Consider the following 21,709-nt stretch of genomic DNA (forward strand, 5'->3'; position numbering starts at 1 on the left):
GGATCAGTTGTGAGTTGCCACAAGACCCTCACTTGACACACCCACACCTAACCCAGCACAAGACCCTGGTCTGATGGGACCTTCACCTGATGTGACATCACCATCACAAGACCTACCGACCACATGAACTTTCACCCAAGCTACAGATATTTGCCACTATTGCATAAAGGGAATTGATGTAGGACAGGGAGTGACAGTGGGAACAGCAAATTTCACACCATGATTATTTTGGGTGGAGAGTAATCCAACTCCATTGTGTTGTTGTTGTGTTGTGATGAACCTTTTGGGTGAAAGGCAGGAACTGCTTCTCCTGATCTGGCAGTAACAAATCCAATACTATATAGGGTTTTCTTTTTTTAAACTGAGAACTAAATTTGATTATCAACATCTGGCATATTCTTGAGCAAAATATCTCAAATAATGTGTTTACTATTATAGAGACTACAAAGCCCAACAGATATCATGCTGCAATTACTTCAGGTACATGCGACCTTATGTATTATAGGGCAGAGCTGGAGTATTAATAAGGGCTCCTAAGGGCTCAATTCAATTCCCCCTGGAATTCCTTCTGGTATCCATGGGGTAGGGCAGGAGTCAGCAACCGGAAACAGTGAAAGAGCCACTCGGAACCGGTTCCCTCACAAAAGGAAAAACTGGGAGCCGCAAAAAATGTGTGCAGATGCACGTACCTGCGCGCATGCGCAGAACAGGGTTTGACTGAAGAGTGGAGCCAAGGTGAGATATGCACCTACCCTGCATATTTGAATTGATTGGTTAAACTTTTTTAGTCCCACTTTTTTTTTTTTGGACTGCACATGGCAGAGGACTGGGAGCCGCAGGAGACGGCTGAAAGAGCCGCATGTGGCTCCGGAGCTGTGGGTTGCAGACCTGTGGGGTAGGGGATCAAGACTATCAACACCTGTAAAAACTAATTTAAAGGTATTCCTCAACTTAGTGACCATTTGAAATTATGAAAAAGGAAGATGGAAAAAGGAGACATATGCCCCAGATTCGAAGTTCCAATAGTTGGTGCCGCCCTGTGATTAAGTGACCACACTCAGTGACCGCACTCAGCCACGTGGCCATATTTACAGCTTTTGGAAGGACTCACGGTCGTTTTACAACCATTTTGCCATAGCGAACAATGGTTTCGCTTAAAAACTGTGACATCCGTACTTACGACTGCCATATTTGCTTATCAATCACCACAACAAACATCATAAAATTGGGTCAGCAACATGACCGATTTGTTTTATGACTTTTACAATTGAAAACTGTAAGGGACAGGTTGCAACCTGAGGACTTCCAGTACTGATTTCTCCTTGCTTCCTCAACAGCAACTGAAAATGGCTCTTATTGAAATAAAAATCTCTTTACTTTGCAAAGATGTGTATCACTCAAAACAATTACAGACATATCTTATGTGACATTTTCACAGACAAATTTGGGCAGGAACAAGATGATCAAAATTATATTTTTAACATAACTACAAGTTAATGTAGTGATTAACATACCAGGCTAGAAACTGGGAGACCATGAGTTCTAGTCCTGCAATGAGGCACAAAGCCAGAGGGGTGACTTTGGGCCAGTCCCCCAGTCCCTAGCCAAGATTGCTTTATAATTTTGTCAAGAAAATGGCAGAGATTAATCCAGGCTTTAAAACAATAACAACACACACACACTTTCCTCCAGTCAGCTCAATTCTTGATAACTAGATGGGCCTATCTATTTTCGTCTCTTTCTGTCTGTAGAGATATGATTTAACATTACCTTTTTCTGGTAATAAAGAAAAAATAAGAATGAGATTTTTCAATCTCAGTAGTTCTCCTTCAAATTACTAACCTGATATGAGTCTTATCTTTTTTTTTATAGCAGTCATGATGAGTTATGTGCTGCCACCTGTTCTGGATTCAAGACTCTTTATGTACTGGGATATGAAAAGACAGGACAATTTATTATTTTACTTAATTGATTTGAGTTCTACCACCTTATTTTAGTTACAGTAATTCAAGGTGACATATATACTTAGTGCTGCTACCTTCTATTTTACTCAGAACAACCATCCTATAAGGCAGACAGGCCTAAAGTCAGCTTTCATGCCCAAAGGAGGACTAAATACTATCTCAATTTCTAGGTTAGCACCTTATCCAATACAATGAACTGCCTTTCTTACATGCAATGTAAGGATAAAACTAGCAGAAGCTGACATCAGAAAGCCTGTTAAAAAAAGTAATTCACAATGCTTACAATTTTAAGCAATGTCAAACAAAGAAAAATCCATACATTGTCTTTAAAAAAAAAACTACCTATTTTAGACAGCTTTGAGCTAGCTTAGGGTGGGGAGAACCTTTCAGCATGAGAGGCCTGTGATTTCATTCTGTTTCTGCAGGTTTTTCAGAGATGGACAATCACTGCCCACCCCGTTGACGGCAATGGGGAAAAAGCTGTGATATGTCATGCGACATCATGTGACGTCGTGAGTTTGACGTGCCTGGATTAGGGTATTATCAGTTATAGGCAGCAACTGCCAGCTGATTAAATCAGGTCACAGACCTGAGCTTAACATGTGGTTAGCAATTTTTAAAGACAGTAGTCTACAGATGATCCTCGACTTGAGCCCCAAATTTATGTTGCTAAGCGAGACAGCTATTAAGTGAGTTTTGCCCCATTTTATGACCTTTCTTGCCACAGCTGTTAAGTGAATCACGCAATTGTTAAGTTAGTAACACACGGTTATTAAGTGAATCAGGCTTCCCATTGACTTTGCTTGTCAGGAGGTTGCAAAAACTGATCACAAGACTCTGGGACACTGCAACCATCATAAATACGAACCAGTTGCTAAGCATTCAAATTTTGATCATATGACCATAGGAAGGCTGCAACGGTCATGTGAAAAATGGTCATGTCGCTTTTTTCAGTGCCATTGTATCTTCAAATGGTCACTAAACTAATGGTTGTAAGTCGAGGACTACCTGTACTGCAGAAAAAAAACCTGAAGAAGAGAGTGCTTCTTTAAGCCATCTGTCCACTCTATGGGGGGGTAGGAGAGAAAAAAAAGAGGACCACATGTACTAAATGACTGTGATGGTGAACATGTGACTGAGAAAGACATGCTGAGAAAGGTTGTAAATGAAGGCATTGGTGGCGAAGTTACTTTTTCATCACCATTGTAATTGCAAATGGTCACTGTTTGAGGCAGTCGGTAATGAGGACTAATATGGTGTCTAAACATGTTACAATTTCTGCTGTAAAGATATTAATTTTCTGAACATTAGAAAACTCAGGTTATAATGCATAATAGTATATTTTATAAATGGAACTGTGTATGTTGCCATGTTTACTGTACCTTTATCAGGTGGTTTTTTAGGAATTGTAAATTTTTTTAGACAATTTTGATCCACCAAAAATAATCCCTTTATATTTTTTCTCATTACTTCCATCTTTGGTTCTATTTCGATTTTGTTTCCAACCTAAAGGACAAAAAGCAGAAACTGTATCAAATTGTATGCTTAATTGATTTGTTTTTAAATATTACGTTTGATTGCTTTGCTTTTGAATTTAGTTCCATCTTTCTCAATTGTTTACAATTTTAATCCAAGCTAATTCCTATAACTTCAGAAACAAAAATTGAAAAACAGCAAAAACACTTAGTTTTGCTTGTTTGAAATATCACATATGACAACCAGGTAGCTATAATTACAGTGGGTATCAGTTAAATCTTTTTCAAATTCAAAATCAAATTACAGTCCTTCAGTATAATTGTTCTTTAAGAAGAGTAAGATTTCAGCAATACATTTTATTTAATAAATGTACTGAGGAAAAGGATTTATTTGTGAAGGTACCTATATTAACCAGTCACTAGAGGGAGATAAAGTACATGCTTGTCAATCAAATGGAATACTTTGCATTCTTTCTTCTATCCCCTTTTTTCTTCAGTACTGCAGCTTTTTAGGCTATAAATTTGTGGAGAAAACCTATTTGTTATTATTATACCATATGCTTATTTTAGAGGCTTTCAGGATGAAGTTGTAAGGTCTTGCCTCAGCTAGTCCTCCCAAGAAAGCAGAACTCTTGAGGCAGGCATCTCAAAAGGAACTTTTATTGAGAGACAGTGGCAGCAAGAAAGCAAAGCAAGATCTAGCATTTTCCTGCACAAAATGTTACACTAAAGCATCCATAACAGACCCCAGCCCAATGGCCAAAAGTATGGTTTTATTTCATCCAATCCTTAGGTGCGAAGTTGTTATGGGAACCAGATTGATAAGCGTAGTTCCCTGGGACCATTCTCAGGGTTTCGATTTCCTCTCAGCCTCTCGATCTCCTCCCTCCCCTACCCTCGCAGAGATAAGACAGATGGCCCAGGGTTCCTTCCTTCGTCCAGCCTCCTCCTCCTCCTCCTCCCAACAGCAGAACAGCAAAGTATACTCCTCCCCGCTCCCAGTAGAATGGCAAATCCAAACATAGAAAGAAAAATCTATATATTAAATGAGGGTCTAAACAGAAGTGTGAGGAATAATTATTTTGAACAAATATACATAGCTCAAGGAGGTGTTTAGTGCTCCGAGATACATTCCTTACAGTATTGTTAAAACTGATAGCAATTCAATGATGTCCTTACTCATTCAAGCCCTTAGGCATCTGTTCCAAACATCTGGTATACACAGGGCTTTTTTTCTTATATAACGCTCAGAACGGTGTTCCGGCACCTTTTTTTTGCAAAAAAAAAAAAAAAAAAGCTCTCTCTATTGGCTTTTGAAAGCCTATTGCAGGAGTAGGCAATCTTGGCTCTTTTATGACTCGTGGACTTCAACTCCCAGAAATCCTGAGCCAGCCACGCTGAGGGGAAAGAGAGAGGTTTCCAAGCTGAGCCATACTGGCTCAGGAATTCTGGGAGTTGAAGTCCTTGAGTCATAAAAGAGCCAAGGTTGCCTACGCCTGCACTAGAGGAGGACATTAAAATTATTTACAAGGTTACTTCTTTAGGAATTAAACTTTTAGAATCTAAAACAGGTAATTCAAAAAAGCCAACAGGAAAGAACCTCACATTTTTCATCTGCTTCTGTCTTTTGGAAGGTAAAATTAGATAACAAAATAATCTATTTCCTATGTTAACATCTCTGCAAAGAAATCAATAAAGGTAACAGGAAAGAAATAAGAAACATTTTTCTCAATGTAATATGTCTAATTTAGCTGATGCTAGGGGGGAAAAAGCATCTTTTGTACATACAACTAAACCACTTTAAACAATTCTTAAGAATGAAATATTCTTAATTTGGACTTTACTGTTACTGTTTGGACTGTTGTGTGTTTTGAAAAATAGATTATTTAGAATCTAGTTATGTTGCACTTCAGTCTTTAAATAATTAACCTAGTATATACATAACAATATACAATGTTTTCCATGGTGAGCTTAACATCAATAACAACATTTATTAAAAAGGCTAAAATAATTTCTGGTGGTATTATCTGTACATTAAAATTTTGTTTAGTCACAATCTTTCACTTTTCACAATCTGGACAAGCAGTGGTCATGTATCCTAGCAAAAGATGTTAAATATGTGCATAAGCTTAGTCAGTAGCATATGCCTTTTTAAAAATAGCAAACGTGCAAAGAAACAAGAATAAGTCCAAAATATCTGCATTACATCCAGAAATGCCAACTTTGCAACCAATATCTCTCATCCATAACTATGGCAGCCTAAGGATACCTGCATACATGCAAATGCTTCTCTGGGATCAGTAATGCAGCAAGGATTGCTTTTTCCTTCCAGTAACAGATTGCTGGGAAATACCAAACATGGCCTTGAGAATTCCAATGTTTATTACATTTTTTTCTGGATGTGGTTGGAAAGAGGCCTAGAAATGCCAGCACAAATACATCAGACTTGCTGAATGTGCTCACACAACTAATTGGTTAGATTCATTTATTGTGATAGAAATGGCTAGTTTATAATATTATAGAAAAGCAAAAAGTTGAGGTTCAATGTTAATGCTTCCTTCTACTCCTGCAACAGAGGAAGTCAGAAGTCAGTGCCTTTTGTTTTTCCCTTCTCCCCCTCACTTTTCCCTTTTTCTCTCACCCTTCGCTCGCAAAAGCCCCCCCCGACTCACACACTTTGCTCACAAAAGCCTCCAGTCGCTCTCACTCACTCCTCCGTCTCTTTCAAAGGCACCTCATTCCCTACGCACAGTCACTCATGCGCTCGTGACCTCCCGTTTAGACTACTGCAACGCTCTCTACATGGGGCGGCCCTTGAGGACCACCCGGAGGCTTCAACTGGTGCAGAATGCGGCCGCGCGAGTCGTGATGAGGGTCTCCCGGTACTCCCATGTAACACCTCTACTCCGCGAGCTGCATTGGCTTCCAGTTGCCCTTCGGGTGAGATTCAAGGTGCTGGTGATGACCTATAAAGCCCTAAATGGCTTGGGTCCGGGATATTTGAGAGAACACCTGCTGCCAGCATCAAGTTCCCTTCGTCCAGTGCGCTCCCACAGGGAGGGTCTCCTCAGGGTGCCGCCGGTTAAAGACTGCCGGCGGGTAACACCCAGGGGTAGGGCCTTCTCAGTGGGTGCGCCTGCCCTGTGGAACCAGCTGCCTGCGGAGCTTAGTACTGCCCCCAACCTCTGCTCATTCCGCCGGGACCTGAAGACCTGGCTCTTCGAGCTCTCTGGCCCAGGCTGAGAATAGTTTTAATTTTAATTTTAACTGGGTTTTAATTTTCTCAGGGTTCTATTTAATCTCTTTTAATTTATTTTAACGTTTGTATTGACTGTTTTTTAAATGCCCTGTAAACCGCCCTGAGTCCTTCGGGAAAGGGCGGTATATAAATCTAAATAAAATAAATAAATAAATAAATAAATAAAATTCAGTCTCTCCCCCACTCACTCTGTCTCTTGCTCGCTCGCTCACTTACTGCCCCGTTGCTTCCAAATGCCATTTGCTCATTCACACTCACTTACTGCCCTGACGCTTCCAAACGCCATTTGCTCATTCACTCACTCTCTTACTGCCCCATTGCTTCCAAACGCCACTTGCTTGCTTGCTCACTTACTGCATTTGGAAGCAACAGGGCAGTAAGTGAACGAGTGCCTGTGCTGGAGGCCATCAGCTGTTTGGCGCCGGAGACCGCTGCCACGAGGAACACAGCTTTGGGTCGGGGATCGGAGCAGCTCCGGGTGGGGGCTCAGCATGGGCCACAGTGTGGCAACTGCGGGGAGGGGAATCCCCGCAGCGGCTGTGGGAAGGGGAATCCCCGCAGCCTGTGGCTCCGAGCTGCAGGGGCGGGGGTGCAAAGGACGGGCGGCAATGCCGTAGGAAGACACCGGCATCGCTCTCAGTGACAGCACTTCTGAATTCCGGCACCTTTTTTTTTTAGAAAAAAAGCACTGGGTATACATATAATCATGTTCATAATTGTACTCATACACATACTGAAGATTTATAAAAGCAGACTTACATACTCCTTTTAGAAAGACCTTGAGGAATAGAGGGATGGGGTGGCTACCCAAAATAGAAGTAGATAGGAATAGTATTATTTGCATCACCAATTCACTTGATGTTTATATTCAGAACATTGGTGGTAAATACAATTAATCCTTCACAGCTAAGAATGCTGTTTAAGTTGCAAGAATTGTGTTTTGATTCTGATATCAACAGTACTGTTCCCACTGTTACCTTCCCACCGTAGTGGTCCCTATTTTTCTACTTGCATTTTTACGTGCTTTCGAACTGCTAGGTTGGCAGAAACTGGGACGAGTAACAGGTGCTCACTCTGTTATGCGGCACTCAGGATTTGACCCGCCAAACTGCCGACCTTTTTTCTACTTAGAGTTGCTGAGCAATTGCTTTCCATAACAGTTATATATAAGTATGAAACATTATTGCGATTGGCCCAAAATCTCCTCTCAAAAGAAGTTAGATGGTGAGGCCAAAAAGAGTCTTAAATGAATTCCTAATTGCAGCTGGCAATATTTCAAGTATGACTTTAAAAAAGAACACACAAATGCGACATCCATCTGTAATTCTTTTAAAACTGTAACTTCTATCTTCAGAATCTCTGGAAAAGATGAACCTTCAGGTTTACCATACCTGTTGCATAGTTGCTCTGAAGCCTTATTTTTTTTAAATTAAAGTATGGCACAACTTTATTAATAAGTGCAATAGAAATTATGATGGAGACAAGGGGCAGTGAAGGGATGACTGAAAGGAAATAGTGGGGGAAAAACAAAACTGGGTGGAATTGTGAAAGGGCTAGTGGACAGGGAAGGGAAAAAATGGTTTGCTCTTCATATGCAAAGGAAAATTGTGGTGTGGTGGGAAAGGGGACAAACCAAAGATGATAGCTATGCAATCCAAGGAATATGTTTGATTTAAGAATGTGACAGCAAGGTGCTCTAGAACATGGATCCCCAACCACCAGGACACAGACTGGTACCGGTCCATAGACTGCTAGGAACTGGGTTGCATAAGCGGCAGGTGAGCTAGCAAAGCTTCATCTGCACATGCATGTGATCTAGGTTGTTTGCAAAACCATCCCCCCTCTGGTCCATGGAAAAATCGTCTTCCAGAAAATGGGTCCCTGGTGCCAGAAAGGTTGTGGACTGCTCCCCCAGAACAAAAATGCTGCTCTAAAGCTGGTTCTAGGCTTGTAATCCAAATGGCAGCACATCCCTAAGACAAAGTTTATGGCCATCATTTCTGTTTCATTGAGTTAGAACTCCAGAAAAATAGGGTCCAAGGATAGAGGAGATTCTCCCGTCGATGGACTTGGTATGATTTTTCTGGAGTCCTTATTTGCAGAAAGGGAAAATTGGTCCCTCCTCATAATCAGTGTCAGCTTCCTTTCAAAACTATTTATCTCTAGTCTGTGAATATAATCCCCATACCTCAGGTAATTACATAAGGATAAAAGCTATTCTTCTCAAATAGGATACTAGTTCTTTGAGGTTGTGATAAAAGGATACTGCTGTGTCAGCAGAAGTAAAGAAATAACTGAGCACACATTCTTATCATTATGGGTGGACTGAAAATGTAAGGAATGTAGAGCAAACAACCTCAGAGAGCTTGAAAGATGGAAGGGCAAGGAACTCAACAAAATCAGGATACATAAGAGAGAGAACTTGGTGGCCTCTGTGAGAAAGTAAACTAGCAATGTGTTAACAATTATGACATTTGTATCCCTAAGCAGTGGCTCAGTGGGTTAGGACACTGAGCTTGTCGATCAGAAGATCGGCAGTTTGGGGGGGTCGAATCCCGAGTGCCGTGTAGCAGAGTGAGCGCCTGTTACTCGTCCCAGCTTCTGCCAACCTAGCAGTTCGAAAGCACGTAAAAATGCAAGTAGAAAAATAGGGACCACTACGGTGGGAAGGTAACAGCGTTCCGTGCGCCTTTGGTGTCTTGTCATGCCAGCCACATGACCACGGAGACGTCCTCGGACAAGCGCTGACTCTTCAGCTTTGAAACGGAGATGAGCACCGGCCCCTACAGTCGGAAACGACTAGCACGCATGTGCGGGGGAACCTTTACCTTTACCTTTTATCCCTAAGCAAAAACAACTTACATCTTGTATAATCAGTTCCTACAAAGTTACTGTAAAGTTTTAACACTGTATAAACAACTGCTCCTCTGAATAAGTCAGAGATAGGCTACAACAGCTCTCTTCCATTCCCAAGGCACTATACTACCAGAAAAAGAAATGAGAAAAGAGAAGATAGAAATGATCTCAAATACGAGGCTTGCATGCCTTCTAAAGAGTGTGCATGGGCGTGGGGGCAGTTTCAGAAGTGAACAAATTAAACTTTTGCTTTTATCTCCAGACCTCATTATGTAGGCAAACACAAAAGGTTTTTCCCTGTCCAGTTGTGTCTGACTCTAGGGGGCGGTGGTAATCTCTGTTTCTTAGCCAAAGGAGTCACTGTTGTCCGAAGACATTTCCATGGTCAAGTGGCCATCATGACTATACAAGGAGGTGCATGGAACCCTGTTCTCTTCTTATCTACTTGCATTTGCATGCTTTTGAACTGCCAGGTGGGCAGAAGCTGGGGCTCACCTCGTTGTGCTGTACTCATGTAACGTATCCAGGCTGTCAGCTTTCCAGCTGACAAGCTCAGCATCTTTAACCGCTGAGCCATTGTGACCCCTCCTCATGTGCTGCTATACAGCAAATCTTAATGTTTTGTAACTGTACAATGCTGATGAGTGAGTAGCCAGCTCAGAAAGTGAACCATCCCTCTATAATACAATCAAGGGTTTGTTTTTTCTTTTAACTTAAGAGCATGCCCCTACCATAATTTTTCCATCATATTTATTCTCAATTACTGGAAACTTGAGAAGACTAATTTCCTTTACTTTTGAAGGTGTTTTTTTAACACAGCTTAATATTTTCTGCCTCAAATTTTGTGATAAATTTGTAGTTTAAGTACTCTACATATATTTAGAAACTATATTTAGTTTCTTCTTTTATTAACATGTCCTGGTGCCCCCATTATTCTTAAAGTTTACCCATTCCCAGTTGTGGTTTTAAAGAGTTGTTAAAATGTAAATATTTACACATTGCTATGCTTGGGTGACCAAGCAAAGCTCCAGAATATACAGAAATGGCTACCTTCTTTTTTTGGTAACCAACTTTCTTACTTAGGCATCCAGTCATGCAAATTTGCTTTTCAAGAAAAAAAAAGGTTCTTTTGGTTGAAAAAAAGTTACAGAAAAGTATATCATATAAATGTCAAGGATGCAAATATCTACAAATACCCTGGTTTATGACAGGCTTTTCAGTGTATTTTCAGTCTTTAAACCCTACCATTCCAAACAATATTGGCAATGGCATCACCACAGTTCTAGTCCAAGCCACAGGGAGAGCAGAAGGGGAAGTGTAGCAGCCCACATCTTAGTACCTCTACTATGGTGTTTTGTGAAGGACATTTCCAATGCCAAATGTTACCGCTGAAAATAAGGGGATGTAAACTAGGATCTTCAAAGATGATCCAAATGCTCACGTACATATGATCAGGATACAGGTAATATTTAATACAACTTAGCTCCTATATGCCCTTTTTTCATTGCTAAACGAGCTCCCTCAGACCACATCAGTGATGTTTATAAACTCACATTGCTGAATTTATAAATTTGCTTTCTCCAGGAAAGAAATCCCCATATCTATGATACTGCGTCATTCAATTTGCCTTTTCCATTCTGTGTTATCATCCCATCCATTAACATTTTCATTCCCTTTTCCCAAAACAGGACGAGTATGAGAACATCTCCTACAAATCTTATTAAAAAGCATTAAGTCTTGTGAGCTGTAACTCACTTCATCAGATATACAGATGCGTAATACAGCTTTCTTCCTAATTTCCCTCCTAAATTAAGTACAGTTAAGCTACTTATTAAAGATTTAAGTCCTGCATACAACTTTTCACTAAACATGCAAAGACTTATATTATACAGATTATGAAGATGCCATGTAGATGAGCAAGGGATACTCTTCATTACAGTCAATAAACTAGTTGCTACTGAATCAGTTTAAGCTTCTCACTCATCTTCCGAATATTAGAATAGAGCAAAGAATATATATCTTATGTAAACCAAATATTATGATTTTCTACTACTAACATCCTTGAAAAGTATACTTTAACCTAAAAATATCTATCTAGCTTCTGGATTTTCTCTAGTTAATTAATATAGTTTTCAGGTTGAAGAATTCATTGCATTATTTATTTTTATTTATTTATTTATTTTAATTCCATTTATATCCTGCCCTTCTCCTAAGACTCAGGGCGGCTTACAAGCTTAGCAGTAGCCTTCATTCTATGTATATGCCTGCTTATTAGGGCTTTCACACACACACCCCAAGCGGCATTATTACAAAGTCAGCTTAATTGCCCCCAACAATCTGGGTCCTCATTTTACCTACCTCGGAAGGATGGAAGGCTGAGTCAACCTTGAGCCTTGGTGGGATGCGAACCTGCACTAATTGCAGGCAGCTGGTGTTACTTAAGGAGGCATTAGCCCACTGCTCCACCAAGGCTAATACTGTTCAATTCTACCACACTGTCTTATCAAACTACATTGGGAATACTTATCCAAGAATGGGCAATCTTCACACAACCTCTGCCAGAGTGTCTAGCAGTGAGTGATGCTGAGCACCAATGTTGAGAAAACCAAAAATTATCTATTAACTTTATTCAATAAATGTAAAGGGAATAATGAAAACATATAGATTAACCTCAGCTGAGAATATCACAATGCTAGACAGAATTTGCTGCTTCAGAATAGTGTAATAATCACTTCGTATTGCGAAGCTCATTGTAATTTAAAATAACCAATAGCTGTGCATTAATTATACATTTACCAGCTATTGTAGAAGTTTCATAATGCAAACATAAAACTATATAGCATGTTTAAAAGCCTGGTTATATAAACAGAATTTTACTTATTACAAATTCTACTATTGGTTCAACCACATCACTTATTCACTTATCAGAATTCTATGAATTCAGCCACATCTGTCCTTGTTGAAAAGTGTTGATAATTTTGCTAATGAATTGTACAATAAAAGGCTACACGATCTACATCTATTTCTGAGTGTCTTAAAAGGCAATCTGATAATTTCAGTCTCTTATTAAATAGGATATAACATGAAGCATCCAATATTTTGTAAAAAATTGTGTTATTTAAAAAGTTATGCAATGTGCTTCCAGTACATTTTATAACATCCACAAGAAATTAAAAACTGCTTCATATCTATTTACTGTTCCTCAGACTAATTTTCAGTAGTAGCTAAACTATTCTGAAGAGGCATAATAAAAAATGCTTCGGTAGCTACAAAAGTCATAGCCAAACATAAATATTAAAATATAAACCGTACCCTTTCTTATCAACAAAGAATTGCAGATAATTCCTTTATAGGTGATTTGATATAAGCCCCATGGAATTGAAAAATATTATACTGCAATCCAATACAGTATCTTTTGGCCTATATTACAGTGTTTGTAGTAAAAATTAGACCATTTGAGAGCTCTTACAGGGTTTGTTATTTTTATTTTTATTTATTTTATTTTAATTCCATTTATATCCCGCCCTTCTCCGAAGACTCAGGGCGGCTTACAAGCTTAGCAGTAGCCTTCATTCTATTGTTAAGCTCTATTCTAAATTCATTTTAGAATAAATATTACTAACTTCAAAGAATTTAATTTCCAATACATTGTCTTATTTCTTTCACTTGCTATTACAACTGTCAGCACTCACACTATCGGCAAATAAGAGGCAACAGTATTGGTTTGCTTGATTTCAATATTAAGGATCTCAATAAAGAAACATTAAAATAACTTTTGAAAAGAAGCTAATGTATTTTTCATAAGAACAATCATGTTTAAAGAATATTTAAACAGCAATGACTTTTACTATTTAAACTTCAATGACTATAATGTATTTGCCTTGCAGTTAAAACTGTATGTTATACCTAAAGAAAAGGAGTTGAATACTTCGTTATTAATGTATAAAGTTTCAAGTAATTACTATCCACGGATAACCATCTGACTGATAGCTACTGCCACACATATACTGTTCCGACAAATGTCTAAAATAAAAGAAGGAACAGAGACCGCAATTTGTATACTGTACACAAAACATATAAGAGTATCTCTCCATAGGATTGAACATCTACAGACAGCACTCAGTTTAAAACCAATCGTACAAGCCAGGAACGAGAGAAAGAGTACCGGTATTGTAGTTATCCGAGTACTAAATGTTCCTACTATGAACAAGGGCAAGAGGAGGAAGCTGGATTATAGCAAAGGAAAGAGCAAGTGCAGATTGTCAACTCGTTACCTCGCCTCAGTTCCAGTTGGGGCGAAAGGGAGGAGGGGGGTCGAAGGAGGGCTGTAACGAATTGTTAACGTCTATTAACGAAACGGAATCTTCACGTTCAAACGACACTGGCCCGCTTCCAACGGTTCAGTAACGAGCAAAGGCTATGGAGAACAGGAGGCGGCGGCGGCGGCGGCGTGTGTTGCCGTTCTTTCCAAGCCCTTGTTTTAAGCTTAAAAGGCACAGGGAGCTTTAACCGCTGCTGGACGTGAAGTGCCAGATCCAGCGGAGTCCAGGAACACTGGCTTATAGTTTCGCCCCCGAACAGGGAAACGAGTCCAACCCCCGACTCGGCTACAAGCGACTAGCCCAGAAGACTCATGGACTTCAACTCCCAGAATTCCTGAGCCAGCATAGCTGGCTCAGGAATTCTGGGAGTTGAAGTCCATGAGTCATAAAAAAGCCGAGGTTGCCTACTCCTGGACTAGCCTCTCACCGCAAGCGGGACAACGGAGCCGGCACTGAAGCTTTACTTCGGGAAGAAGGACAAGCGGGATCCGACAGGGAGCAACCACCTACTTCTCCGAGCTACAAAGGATCCAACCATCCTGGCAACCGAGCCCGGAGGGACTTTCGCACCCACCCCGAGTAAAAGCGAAGGAATAATCAGCCGGTCAACTCACGGTGGATCCGCGACCACTACTACTATCCTCCCGGGACCTGCATGAAGTGTGTTCTTCCGAACTCCCTTTGGCTTCTCCTCCATCGCCATGCCGGCAGCACTCCTCCTGCCTCCGGGCCAGGCTCGGGTCCGGGATCCCCGTCGGAACAGCGCGCCCAAGAAGCCGCTTGGGCGCCCATTGCCTCGGGCGGACGTTAAGCTCCTCCTGCTCCTCCTGCTGCTGCTGGCGCGCCGCCGCCACCATCGCTCCAACTGCAGCGCCCGCCCAAGCCGCCGCCCTCTATCTATAGGGCCTCGGTTCTGAGGGGGCGGGGCGGGGCCGAAGCCGGGCGTCTTACCGCTCTCGGCTGAGGCGGGGATATTTTCCGGCCCAGCTGTTTAATCCTCCTCTTCAAGAAGGCTCTTTCGTTTGCACGACGCTCTGGGGCGGCGCTCGTACTTGTAGCCCGCGAAGGTTCTTTTTCGCCTTACGTCAGAAACCGTAGATGGCGAAAACCTCAAGAAGAATTCTCTAAGATCTTGGTTTAGGTAAAGGTAAAGGTTCCCCATAGGGGACGCGGTGGCTCAGTGGGTTAGGACGCTGAGCTTGTCGATCAGAAGGTCGGCAGTTTGGCGGGTCGAATCCTGAGTGAGCACCTGTTATTCGTCCCAGCTTCTGCCAACCTAGCAGTTCGAAAGCACGTAAAAATGCAAGTAGAAAAATAGGGACCACTACGGTGGGAAGGTAACAGCGTTCCGTGCGCAACCGTCTAGTCATGCCTAGCATGTGCGGGGGAACCTTTACCTTTACCTTAAAGGTTCCCCCCCCCCCATGTGTGCTAGTAGGGGCCGGTGCTCATCTCCGTTTCAAAGCCGAAGAGCCAGCGCTTGTCCGAGGAGGACGTCTCCGTGGTCATGTGGCCGGCATGACTAGACACCAAAGGCGCACGGAACGCTGTTACCTTCCCACCGTAGTGGTCCCTATTTTTCTACTTGCATTTTTACGTGCTTTCGAACTGCTAGGTTGGCAGAAGCTGGGACGAGTAACAGGCGCTCACTCTGCTACACGGCCCTCGGGATTCGACCTGCCAAACTGCCGACCTTCTGATCGACAAGCTCAGCGTCCTAACCCACTGAGCCACCCGCGTCCCTTGGTTTACTTTGCACAATGTCGGTTCCCTTTCCGACTACAATTGTTCTGACAGAAAGATGCCCTGCGGTACGTCGCAGATCTCTCGCAGAATCAAGTTTTTTGTTTTTGTTTTTTAAAAAAGTATCTTTAATAAATAAAACTCTACAACTTTACGTTTAAGCTATATATAATATTGGATTGTGCAGATTGTACCCCATCCTTTTACTTCTGGCTCCCAAGTTTCTGTAATATTAGTTGGCTATTCCTAACAATGATACTGCCTGACCAATTTTGGAGCTACGTTGATATGCATTGTATAGCTAAATCTGCCCATCGTATTAAGCCAATGTGACTAGTGATCGTCAGATAAGTATTCTGGGTGCTTCATATGCATTATTCAGGGTGACTAGATACATACGTAGTTTTGATAAGTAGCTGAAAGGTTCAGAGTTTGTAGGACCCCTTCCCTGCTTGTGGTTTAACTTAGCTTAATATGCCTGCTGCTGTATAATGTTGTATAGTACTGACTGCAACTAATTCCCAATACAGAATTTAATCAATTCTGGATTAAAAAAAATGTTAGGGTTCTACCACAGCAACATAAAATCTATAGTGCTTGACACTTTTTTCCTAGATCAGATGACCTGTGGTAGCCAAGACACACACACTTCCACCTAATCGGTGACCAGCATTAATTGCTGCAATTTCTCTTTCAATAGTTCCTCTTTTACTAGGATAGGGTGAGACTGGGTAGGATAGCAAAATCATTTCCTGATTGTCCTTTTTAAAATCAAACTTCAGTGTGGTATTGATGTCTAACCCATTTCAATTTTTGTGTATTTCGGAGCTAGGAAGCTGTGTATCAGTAATTAGGATAGTTTTCTCAGAGCCCTATAACCCCAGTATCAACCCTCCTTGGCAATCTTTACTTAGCCCCTATAAAACTGCCTTTGTTTCATCCTCAACTCACAGTTGAGATCGCTCAAGGTCATTTTAAGTGTTCCAGTTTTAAATCAGTGTTTTCTCTCTTCTCTTGATATGATCTAGAAAATTTCATTGACAATGTGGTTGTAGCTGTGGCTGGAGGCACAATCTGACCAGCTCCTATTAGTTACTTTAGGATGCTGCAGATATCTTTTCTCCGTTCTTTGAGAATTGCCCTCCACACCAAGATTTTCACTTGAGATGCAGAACAAATCAGACATCTAGTTTCTGCATAGGCATCACCCAATCTAATGCCAATCTAATGCTTTCCTATAAGCTTGTCAGAAAAAATCGCAATATAAACTCAGGTGGTTCAGCATTTTCTTGAGAGAGAGATATCTACAATAGTTCAGAAGCGTTAGTGTGTGGAAGGTTTTGCCTTTTGCCCCCAAAATTAGTGGAGAAATTACTGTGGATGTACTGATATGGGATGAAGAAAAAAAAGATTTGGACCAGGTAACTGCCCCAGTGTTTTGAATGTAACATGTTATTTGTAACTTACTGATATTACTTGATATATATGAAATATTAATATTTTACCTAAACTCAGCTCATGTAAGAGGTTTGTAATTTATGGCTTATGCCATTCTATGATCCCAGACAATTGTAGTTTATTCAGTGGTACAGAACTAGATTGCTTAGCTGAATTGTAGATCTCCACTTGGCCTAGTATTTCAAATGTAAAAAAGTAACTCTCTAAACAAGCTCTCTTTTAGCCAGCTTGCAGGCCTAATAAACTCCAGGAATGAGTAAGATTTGCTAACATAGCAAACCTTGATAATTATTTAAAAACTACTGTTACTTTGTAAAACCAAACCAATTTAATTTGAAATTCTGTTAGGGGTGATGCAAGAGGGGTCTGTATGCAAGAAAATATTTATATGGTAATATTATTCAGAAAGATGGCCTGTATATTTAAATGAGAACATGTTTGGGCCCTTTTTCTCTCACACACAAAAGTTGTACTCTGGAAAATATTGTACTTCACTGTTTTTCTCTTTCCTTCAGTATATCAATTTATCTGCACCAGCCTATTTTGTGCTCAAACAATGAGCAAAAAGGAATCAAATATGACCCTGAGTAAAATACTTATCTTCTCCTTCCTTTGGTGCTATATTTGATTTTGTTTAGTAACTATGAATAGCATCTGGTCAGCATTCAGAGATTCCCCTTAAACATTTTTTCATGGTATCTTCATATTTGGTTTTTATTTCAAGCAAGAAATTAGGCCTGAAAACAGCACAAGGCCAAGTACAGAGCTTTTTAGACGGTTCCACTGAGGACATCATCTATTAATTCTTAATTTCTATTCAATGTTTGTACTGTAAAGAAGACAAGTTATCAAGAAATCATGCAGGTGCGGTCTAGTTCTGTGGTGGCGAACCTATGGCACATGTGAGCCCTCTCTGTGGGCACGCGTGCCATTGCCCCAGTCCTAGGCCTCCGCCGCCGTGTGCAAAAAAAAAAAAGTTCAGTCAATCAATTTCAACTTCTCATTGGAAAAAAAAAGATCTCGCAAAGTTGCAATTGCTTCATTGAACTTTATTTTCAGTCCCACACATGAAATGACAGGTCAGAGCTGGGCAAAAGGTGCTGTGGGGGGGTGGGTGGGGGGAGCGGCACTCCATGCGAGGAGTGGGGCAGGACCTGTTGCTTTCCTCCCCCTGCTGAAGCTGCGCAGAGTAAGGTTGCCGCCCCCACCCCCGCCCAGATGCCCTTGCCTCCCGAAGTGTTTTTTTTACTAACCTGCCTTTCAACTGCATTCCGTTTCTCCATTTGCTTCTCAGCCTTCGCCATATGTTTGGGGGACAAAAAAAAAGTTCCATGAGACTTTCTAACTTCTTGCGAGACCTCGCGAGAAGTTAGAAAGTTTCATGGAACTTTTTTTTTTTTACCAATAGTCCCATAAACACGTGAAGGCTGAGAAGCAAATGGAGAAATGGAATGCCCTGCATGGTGGGAGGAGGGTTAACGGCAAGTGCCGGGGGCCCAGGAGGAGCTGCACAAAGCAGGTAGAGGGAAGGCCGGGCAGATTGTGGGCAGCGGCGCGGAGATGGATCGCATGAGCGAGTGGGACAGCCGGGCAGGGCAGAGGCATTGCCCAGTGCTGGAGGGGAGGCCGGGCAGATTGTGGGTGCCGGCAGCGGCAGCCGAAACAGGACAGCTGCGCAGGGCAGAAACACTGCCCAGGGATGGAGCGGAACCGCCACAGTCCCGCCCGGCTCTGCTCTACGGCCCCGGGAAGCGCCTCTGCTTCGAGGGGCCGTAGGCAGCGGTGGTGGCAAATGCGCTCGATCCTCAGCAAGCCCCATTTGCCGCCTCCTGCTTAATGCCACTGACACAAGCTGGGTGCAGGTAAGGAACTGGGTCAGGGTGGCGGGGAAGGGCGCTCTGCAAGAGTTGGATCCGATGCACGTGGGGCTCCTGCCTCGCTTTCTGTGCCGTGCCGGGGCTGGGCTGGGAGTCACCTCGCTGCTTCTTCCCTCGCGAACATCAGGAGCGCCCACCCCACCTACTGCTCATCCCGGGGCACCTGCCACCATCCCACGCTCTCCAGCCCGTTGCTGGCCAGCTGGGTGCGCCGAGCTCAGGCCTTGGACAGATGGAGGACGGAGGGGAGTGAGAGCTGTGGCTGCCTGGCTCCTCTGCCAGGGAGAGGTGCCGCCTGGCTTGATAAGCTGTGGTCCTCCCGCAGGAGCAGAAGGATGGAGGAGGAGGGCTAGCCGAAGACAGATGCAGGGCACCCACCTGGAGGGGGGGAGAGGCCGAGGCAGCCCAAAGGGAGGGATCCTGGCATGCCCGGCGACGGGCTGGAGAGTGCGGGACGGCGGCAGCTACCATGGGAAGAGTGGTAAGTAGGGTGGGCGCTCCTGATATCCATGGGGGAAGAAGCCGCGAGGAGGCTCCATGCCCAGTCCAGCCTGGTCCCGGCACAGCATGGAAAACAAGGCAGCAGCCCTATGTGCCTCCCTGTGCACGACTGTACCCCCGTCCTGTCAGGCAAGCAGAGCTGCAGCAGGCCGTGGAAGGCACGAGGAGCTCAGGAGCCTCCCCCGATGCCCCCCACCCGCTGAGTAAGATGCCCTCCTGCCCAATGCCCCACCCGCCACAGCAACATCGAGCTGGCCACGCCCACCCAGTCTGCCATGACCACCATAGCCATGCCCACCCAGTGGGCCACGCCCACCTGGCACCTGGTGATACATAAGTGGGTTTTGGGTTGCAATTTGGGCACTCGGTCTCTAAAAGGTTCGCCACCACTGGTCTAGTCTATTCTGCCTGTTGTACAATACTTCTAGGTTTCTGCTCAATTGTAGTCTTTTAGGTAACAAGCCTGTTGCCTTAAAACCAAGATGACTGAGTGGAGGTGTTTAGCCAGCCACAGAGGTAAGTAGGCAAGATCTCCTGGGCAATAATTTTACATGGTCTATCTCAGTTAATACAGTTAAGTCTTACATAATCTACAGAAATGAAATTTCCATTTTTTCTTTCAAAAGGTAACCATTATCCAGAAACCATTATATAAATAGATCTATTATTTTTATTTCTCTGTGCATGCATATTCTCCTATGCAGTTACCTTCATGGTATCTATGTCAATACTATAAGTTTACAAGCCAAAATGGGACATTAAGAATGCTTGGTTATAAATAAGTACATAGAAATAGTGGGAATAACAGAAATCTGACAGAAAGGAGCTTAAGCAGTGGATACAGTTACTATTAGATACAAAATTTATAGAAAGGGCAAGAATGATATTGTTAGCCCTACTAAGTAATTCAGACTAGAAAATCAATTCCACAAAAAAGGCTATTACTACTTTTATTGAGATTGGCTATAATAACAGAATTGTGAATGGAAAGAATAAAGAACTGAGAAAAGTAAAGTAAATACAAGAAAAGCTAGTTAGTAGGACCTGAGGGCAATCAACCACAGGTTTTTAGAAATATATATGAAACTCCTGCTAAGCATGTAGAGATAAAACCTTACTAAAAGAAAACCAGCATGGATTCAGCAAAGGTTAAATTGCCTCTTTTGAGAGTGCTGACAGGTATAAGGATGGAGCTGACTCTCTTGAAATGGTATAATTTAGATTTTTAAAAAAGCCTTTTTCAAAGTACCTCATCAAATGTCTTTCATTAACCAACATGATCACATGATAGAGCATATGTTCTTTTATAGATAACTGGTTAAACAACGAAACAGCAACAATTGTAGGAATAAATCAGCAGTATTCTCAATGGAAAAAAGAAGTGAAGGCCTTTAAGGAATCTGTATTGAGACAGATTTTTTTTAACTTGCCTATCTTATCTAATCATAAGGGAAGCAGTGATTATACACTGGTAGTAACTGGACTATATCAATTCAAGTTTATGAACACCAAGAGTAGTTGTGAAAGTATTCTCAAGGCTCTGTTTAAAAAGAGTGAACAGTTAACAGTTAACAAAATGATAAATGCAGTTTATGTAATTTTAAATGATACATATTAAAGCAAAACAAGTTTTAACTTGCAGACTACATTTATGGGATCTGAGCTGTCCAGCTAACCAGGAAAAAGATCTTAAGAACATAGAAGCTCAATAAGTGTCAACTGGGTGGGCAGCAGCTGTGAAAACAGCTAATTCCATATTAGGGATTATTAGAAATAATGCTGTGTATCATTCTGGTCATGTTTGAGAAAGACATAATAGAAATGGAGAGAGGAGAGGAGAGGAGAGCAGCCAAAGCAAATCGCAAGCTTGAAGAACTTCCTATAAGAAAAGCACAGTAAGAATCACTAACTGATTTATTTTAAAAGGGGTTTGGATAAATTTCTGGAAGAGAGTTATATCAAGAACTATATCATGTTTTCAAATTCCAGCTCCAGGGGAGCAACCAGAGACAGGTAGGTCTCCATCTTCTACTTGTAAGAACTTCAGAGGAATTCTGGTTGACCATGGATAAAAAAACAAGATGCTGAACTAAAATGAGTCTTGGCTTAACAAGCAGAATTTTTTATGTTCCCATACATTTTCTCAAATCACTACCACATTAACATACCCAATTAGGTATTTTTCAACAGATCTTATTCTGAAAGTTAGCTTTTTGTCTTACAGAGCACAAGATGTTTCCCTCCTGTCCTGGAC

The 21,709-nt window shown here is 41.9% G+C and overlaps 1 protein-coding gene across 1 annotated transcript in view; it reads right to left on the reverse strand.

Moving 5' to 3' along the window:
* The window catches only part of TEX15 (testis expressed 15, meiosis and synapsis associated), a gene marked incomplete at its 5' end in the record, with an annotated part of 49,618 nt that extends 34,885 nt beyond the window's left edge, over nucleotides 1-14,733 (reverse strand). The window contains 2 exons of the mRNA XM_081318910.1: nucleotides 3,347-3,470; nucleotides 14,491-14,733. Of these exons, the coding sequence (XP_081175036.1) occupies nucleotides 3,347-3,470; nucleotides 14,491-14,733 (367 nt within the window). The remainder of the gene's footprint in view (nucleotides 1-3,346; nucleotides 3,471-14,490) is intronic.
* Nucleotides 14,734-21,709: the final 6,976 nt, after the last annotated feature.

Source organism: Vipera berus (genome assembly GCF_964194415.1).
Source record: "Vipera berus genome assembly, chromosome: 2".
NCBI lineage: Eukaryota > Metazoa > Chordata > Lepidosauria > Squamata > Viperidae > Vipera > Vipera berus.